Source organism: Lathamus discolor, chromosome 2 (assembly GCF_037157495.1).
Source record: "Lathamus discolor isolate bLatDis1 chromosome 2, bLatDis1.hap1, whole genome shotgun sequence".
NCBI lineage: Eukaryota > Metazoa > Chordata > Aves > Psittaciformes > Psittacidae > Lathamus > Lathamus discolor.
This window is the reverse complement of record NC_088885.1, coordinates 40,675,578-40,682,179: the sequence shown is the minus strand read 5'-3', so window position 1 is coordinate 40,682,179 and position 6,602 is coordinate 40,675,578. Positions and strand designations below refer to the sequence as shown.

The 6,602-nt window shown below is 42.2% G+C and overlaps 1 protein-coding gene across 7 annotated transcripts in view; it reads right to left on the bottom strand.

The window, feature by feature from the left end:
* Positions 1–354: 354 nt before the first annotated feature.
* Positions 355–6,602, bottom strand: part of MLLT10 (MLLT10 histone lysine methyltransferase DOT1L cofactor) — a 129,730-nt gene continuing 123,482 nt past the window's right edge. For 5 of the 7 annotated variants that reach the window (XM_065666545.1, XM_065666547.1, XM_065666548.1 and 2 more), the window contains 3 exons: positions 4,553–4,655; positions 3,672–3,884; positions 355–1,987 (listed from right to left, as the gene is read on the bottom strand). In XM_065666545.1, the coding sequence (XP_065522617.1) occupies positions 1,919–1,987; positions 3,672–3,884; positions 4,553–4,655 (385 nt within the window). In that variant the 3' untranslated portion in view covers positions 355–1,918. The remainder of the gene's footprint in view (positions 1,988–3,671; positions 3,885–4,552; positions 4,656–6,602) is intronic. The other 2 variants (XM_065666546.1, XM_065666551.1) reach the window with 1 other exon arrangement.

The window sequence follows — 6,602 nt, the reverse complement described above, 5'->3', positions numbered from 1 at the left end:
ATAGATAGATAGAATAATAAATATACAAATGGCACAGGCCCGTGGCAACACCATCTTCCTGCTGCTTGTTCCAAAAGTTTCACAGCAGTTCCTCTTTGAAGGATGAAAGCAAAAAGCCCTGACATCGGACTAGGGCACATGGCTGCAACTCCACTTTTGTGTCCAGCAAGCACAAGTCCAGCACTGCAGCTGCATCAGGCCTTTGGGAAACAAACTGACATACATAAAAAACATTTTAAAGACTTTGTCTTACTAAACGTTAGCGGTCACATGCCACTGAAATGGCTCCTGTCTTGTGATGTTAACAGCAATAGTCTGCTCTTCCACCAGACTGACGTGCACACAAGCAGTGGATACAGCTATAAACATTATTAAAGTTTATTAACAAAAGCTTTGTACATATCTTTTCATACACTTGGAATTTTACATCTTGTCAAAATAACAGCACATTTCCATCTTACCTTTTGTACAAATTGTTACAGAATATCCACCAGTGGGCTGAGTACGTAAAATAAACCACTGGGTTACTTTTGTAAAGTATCTACAAAAGTGATCTGTGACATTTTAAAAAATTCCCCAGAACATATAAAAATAAATTATTTTTTTACTTTGTCAATTAAATCTACTAATTAGAAATATTACAAATCAAAATAGCAATGTTTTCTTATGAATTCTTCACAATACAAAACAGATTCACAAAACTTTATTTACAGAAATGAGGTAAGAACTGTGCAATGTTTAACTAAGAAACATATTGCAGAATTAACATGTTCTTCCAAGTAAGTACACAGTGGAGGTCTAATTACAGCTGGGTCGTTTCCTCTAATAGCTCCCACCTTCGTACTGGTAGTGGTCATTACCCCATTGAAGCTGTCCTTCACCACACTGCATAGACTCACGCCATCAATCAGCTACTGTCGCGAGCGTTGGAACACAAGTTCACCCGTTTCAACCACTGGTAAGTGTTAGTGGGCAATAAGAACTCACTTTTTTGGTAATTTATTAGTGAAAATAGACCCAGGTAACAATCTGCCTGAGCTGTCTACAGTGGTATAAACACCTCTAGTAAAGGCAGAACAAGGCTGCTGGTGCAACACAGAAGATTCCCGCTGCTAACAAGGACACGTCTAGTGCATGATCAGCTGTTTGCAGCCATTTCATCAACATGGAGGTAGCAACAGGCACTTGGTTTAGGCCAGACACGACACATACTTCTTCCAGTGTGGCCTTCTCATCTGGTAAGAAAACTGTGTGACCGGAACCACTCCGGTTCCTTTAAAAACCTCAGAGTCTAAAACCTACACCGAAATCAATAAACTTTGGATTCCGTACTGTAATTCTTACTCAGGAAAAACTCCCACTATATAACAGGAACTTAAAGGAATAAAAAGTTCAGAAGTGGATTCCCTTATGAGTCAGGTTTCAAAACAGGTGTGTAGAAAACAACAAAGAGCAAGTCCCGGCTGCCATTATCAGCTTGTCTAAAAGGATACACTGCAACTGCAGCAGCAGAGCAGACTGGCAGGACTGTGTCAGTCTGGTTTGTAAAACTGCTCCAAAACCAAAAACTGCAGGACTGCAGACAGTTCTCTAGCGTTTAAATTTCTAAGATTAGGACTGAAGAGTCAAGTACATGTTTCGCTACGGTTAAATTTGTACTTAGTACCATCATAGTGACAAAGTAATTACGGTTTGCAGTTTTATCTACTTCACAGTCTGAAACATTAAAAAGTACATCATTTTAGTGCAACAAGAAAGCAAATGAAAGCCTACCAAAAATCTCCTCATGAACATGATTAACCTTTTGCTGTGCAGTGAGAGTTCCTTGTTGCATTTCTTCAGTCTGCAGACAGGCAGACTGCAGCTTGCGGCCAGATGAAGTGCTTTAACAGCAGGACGTGCAGTTCTCAAGTAGCATTCAAACGTCAACTCTTCTCTGACGCAACTGGTCCAGTTTTATCATTGAGCCTCTGTGTAAGAGAAAATACTTCTAAAAATCAGATTATAACATACAGTGGGAGGTAAAATTAAATGCATATAAAGGACGAAGCAGATGAGTACATTTACTGGAGCTACCCGAACGGTAACTTTCGCGTTGTAAAGAATCATCTTGTATTGCAGAAGAAAAAGGAGAAAAGAATAATTAAAGGAATAGTCCTACACTGAAGCAACTGGTAGGAAGGTCATCGCAGCCAGCATTAGAAAACACCAGTTCTACTTCATTCCAAGACTTGCTGTTCCTGGCTGTTGGTCCCTCCTCAGAACCGCATGACAGTCAAGACAAGTACCAGGTGAGCTCTGCTACCCCCTGGAAAGGGCTGAAACCCACGCTCCTCCATCAGAACAGAAATACAGTTTCCATCTTGCTCCTGCCAAGATTGTCTGTCATAAATTGCTACAAAGACATTTCCTGCAAGTACTGAACAGGACCACGCACAAACCTCATCTCATTCAGTGAGCATTCCGGAGTGCTTGAAAACCTGTTCTAACTAGAAATGAGATTTAAACAGTCAAACTTTTGGCAAATAGAGAATTTGTCAGAAATTCTTTTTTTGATTAAAATAGTTCACCAATCCACTGCAATCTCCTTCAGTCCTAACCTTAAATATAAATAAATAAAAGCAATTTCGAAAGAAATTTATTTCTAAGAACAGTTTTGTTCAAAAGACATTCTGAGATTTCCTGGAATTGTTTACAGCTAACTGTTGGAAGAACGAAACCTAGGATTGTAACAGCATACTTATAAAATACAGTAGTGGTGCCCCGTCAGCGCTGCCCGAACTTACTAATAGCCATTTCAAGAAACTCAGACTAAGGTCACAGAGAATAGTTTGTTCTGATGTAACCCGAATATTCCATTCGCTCAGCTCCACTCACTGATTTGTACAAAACAAGGGGAGATAATTCAACATACCAGAACAAATCATGACCATTTCCCAGTGAAGGCGAGGCACTGAGCAAAGCCCTGTGCAGAACCCTGTCAGTCAGTGACAGGGATGGAGCGTGACCTTCACGGAGCCCTGCTCTTCACAGTGTAGCCACAACATAACATCGTAACAGACCAAACTCCTTCCCTTTATCCTCTCTTAATTGTATGACCCTTAGCGAATTAAGTCTATTCTCTGACTCCCTGAAGAAAGAATTTCTTTTTTGGGGATAGAGCTTACAGGCAAATGCTGAAGACAATGGAACATCTTTGTCTTGTTTCCTTATCTGTCCAGGAAAGGTTTTATTTCACTTTCCCAACAATGGGAAGTCATCAACTGATCTCTGCAGCTCCACAGTGCCTGGAGCCTGGCCAGGACAAACTCTTCCTTCAAGTAAGGGGGTACAAGGAATGATCTACAAAATAGTGGACACAAAGCTGGGGAAGAAGGTGGGATGAAGGGGGCTAGGGCCACAGTTGTAATTACAAGAGGAAGGCAAGTGTCACTGGATTGGTGTCCTGATCCAAGGAAGCAGGAGTGTGCAGCGGACACGTTAGTTGTGACTACACACTCAGGAGAGTTCTAAAACTCATTCAGTGTAGGCCAAGGCTCGAGAAAAAGAAGAAAGAAATCAAAAATACCCACTGCCCTTGAGTTGCAAATTCAAGCACATGACTTGCTTCTTGTCTTTTAACTACCTTATGGAAGTAACTACATTGAAAACGAGGTGAGAAATATACTTACTGTCACCTTCTGAGTTGCATTATCCCCATGAATTGTAAGGAATGGGTTAGTAGAAGCTGCATTAAGTGGTGAGGCCTGTGTGCCTGAAAGCAAGTTGTTTATGGGTATCTGTGCTCCTCCAGTAATCTGCAATTGCTGTACTTCAGACTGATGGTGTTGGTGGTGGTGATGCTGTTGCTGCACTAATTGATATAAAAGGGCCTGATGTTGTTCCTTGAGTAATATAAGGAGAGGGAGGAGAAAACAGAAAATAAATCAAGAATTAGTTATTGAAAAATAGCTCCTCCCAGGGTTCTCACTTACCCAGATCATCAACCAGTGCAACCCTGAACCTAATCCCAGCTAATTTAGGTTACACTAATGAAGTTCCACAAGACTGTCAGAAAGGGAAGAAAATACCTATAAAATTCCCTGAAATCACTAGCTCAGCAGAAGTTCAAAGCTAAGCCTAAGAAGAACATCAAACCATGTTTCTCAAAGTAATAAAACTACACAATTAACCATACAAATGGCTAAACCAGTTCCCCAATGGCCTATACAGATACTGCAAGGTAAAGACAGCTCACAAGGATATTCTTAGAACCCATACATGGTCCCAAACTCTGCTGCCCACAGCTGATGCTGAGAGATACAAGCCCCCATGTCCACATGGGGCAAAACAGGACTGAAAGCACTAGGAAACGATTCTTCCAGCAGTACGCACAGCCCAGTGATACCCTGTAATTTAGCATGACTATGATCCAAAAAAGGTTGAAGGAATTGAAAAACTAGTTATCAAACCTTGTAATATCAAGTTAAACACATTTCTAATTCATCCATGGAGTTTATCCGTGCCTTAGAATACAACAGAGAAATTAATCGTAATTAACTGGTAAACTTACTGATGTGAGTTGCTGGCTACTTAGTAACTGCTGAAATTGCTGGTGCTGTTGATGGAGTAGAAGTTGTCTCTGCTGGTCAGGAAGTAATCCTAGTCCCGAGGCACTGTAGGGATTGACAGAGTAATACTGTAGTTTGTATGAAAGTATGGGAACTTTTTACTTCAGCTTTCCATAGACAGTTCCTATTTAGCATTTTGATTGGATGCTGTCAGGTAATCTGTCCACTTGCAATTTTGATACATACCTAGACATGACCACCACCACCCCAGTCTATGCCAAGCAACAGCAACATCTTGCCTCTATAACGCAAGTCTACAATGTGCCCGTTATTTTAAATTCTGATAATAATTACATTTCTATATTTTTTTCAAATACATTCATTATACAGAAAGGCCAGATTTTACATTGTAAGACAGCTCTCGCCAACCTTTTAATACTTGGTTAACTAGCATTTACTTTGCCTTGGTTTCCTTCTAAATCTCATCTTTTGCTATATTCAAACCTGCAACTGTTGCCAGTACCTTCTCTGTAATTCAGCGAACACATTCGGCCTTGGAGTGGGCGACCTGGTGCTGTGTGGAATGAAGCAGGCTGCCTCTGTGCTTGCCTACTACTTCACTCCCAGGCCCTATTTTCATGCCTACATAAAACTTGCTGCAGCTATTTAGGAAACAGGGCAGGGAACTGGTCCAGCTGAGAACTGGTCTGAAATAAAGGATTTCTTCAGCTGTGCCAGTTCACTGCAAGACCAACAGCAAGAACGAGGGTGGTTCTGGAAGAGACGACCAGGAAGACAACTGGATTTACTTTTTTGGGACCAGTGTTACCTTTTACTAATTTAAAACACCCTCTGAATTACCGAGGTGTAGTTTCACATAGGTTTACCCTGTTACTGTAAGGTTAAGTCCTGCCTTTCAGCTGTATGTTTCTGTCCCCTCCCCTTGCACTAGCGCTTGCACAAGGAGCTGCATCTTGTGGGAAATGAACTGAATCTGAAGCCAAAACAAAACACACTGAAAGATTACATATCAATGCAGATGAGGTTATTGTGTGAAGGCATGAGCAGTAGTGCTTGCCTACCAGCAAGAAGATGTGCATAGGATGACGAACAGGACAACAGGATTGCTTGTTCTGACTGGTAGCAAAGAATTAACTTGTATCAGCCACACTTCCACACAGTTAGGCTACAATCATTTAGTCCTTCAGGACGTAATATGTATCTTCTCTTTCTACAGTAGCTGGCATATTACAGCCTGGCTCCAGGATCACCTCAACACTTAACATTGTATTAACTAGACAGTATGAAAATACCCATAGCATCACTATTCTTTTTGCTGGGACAAGGCAAGCAACACAAGACTGTTTCGTCTTCATTGGATGGCCTCAGTGCTATGGGAAACGTGCTGGGCTGCATTTATTATTTCCTATGGGTAATGGGAAATGTATGTCAATGTGAATTCTATGGGGCCAGATAAGATCCACCTGACAGAGCTGGTGCAAGTGCTCACAGAGCCGGTTTCCATCATTTCTCAGCAGTGCTGGGTAACTGGGGAGGTCCCAGTTGACTGGAAGTTAGCAAATGTGACCCCCACCTACAAGATGGGCCAGAAGGAGGACCCAGGGAACTACAGGCCTCTCAGCCTGCCCTTGGTGCTGGGGAAGGTTATGGAGCAGAACATCCTGACTGCCATCTCCTGGCATATACAGGACAACCAGGCAATTGGGCCCAGTCAGCATGGGCTTATGAAAGAGAGGTCCTGCTTGACCAACCTGATCTCCTCCTATGACAGGGTGACCTGCTTAGGGGATGAGGGAAAGGCTGTGGATGTTTGCCCTGAACTTTAGTAAAAACTTCGATGCTGTTTTCATAGAATCATAGAATAGTTAGGGTTGGAAAGGACCTCAAGATCATCTAGTTCCAACCCCCCTGCCATGGGCAGGGACACCTCACACTAAACCATCCCACACAAGGCTTCATCCAACCTGGCCTTGAACACTGCCAGGGATGGAGCACTCACAACCTCCCTGGGCAACCCATTCCAGTGCCTCA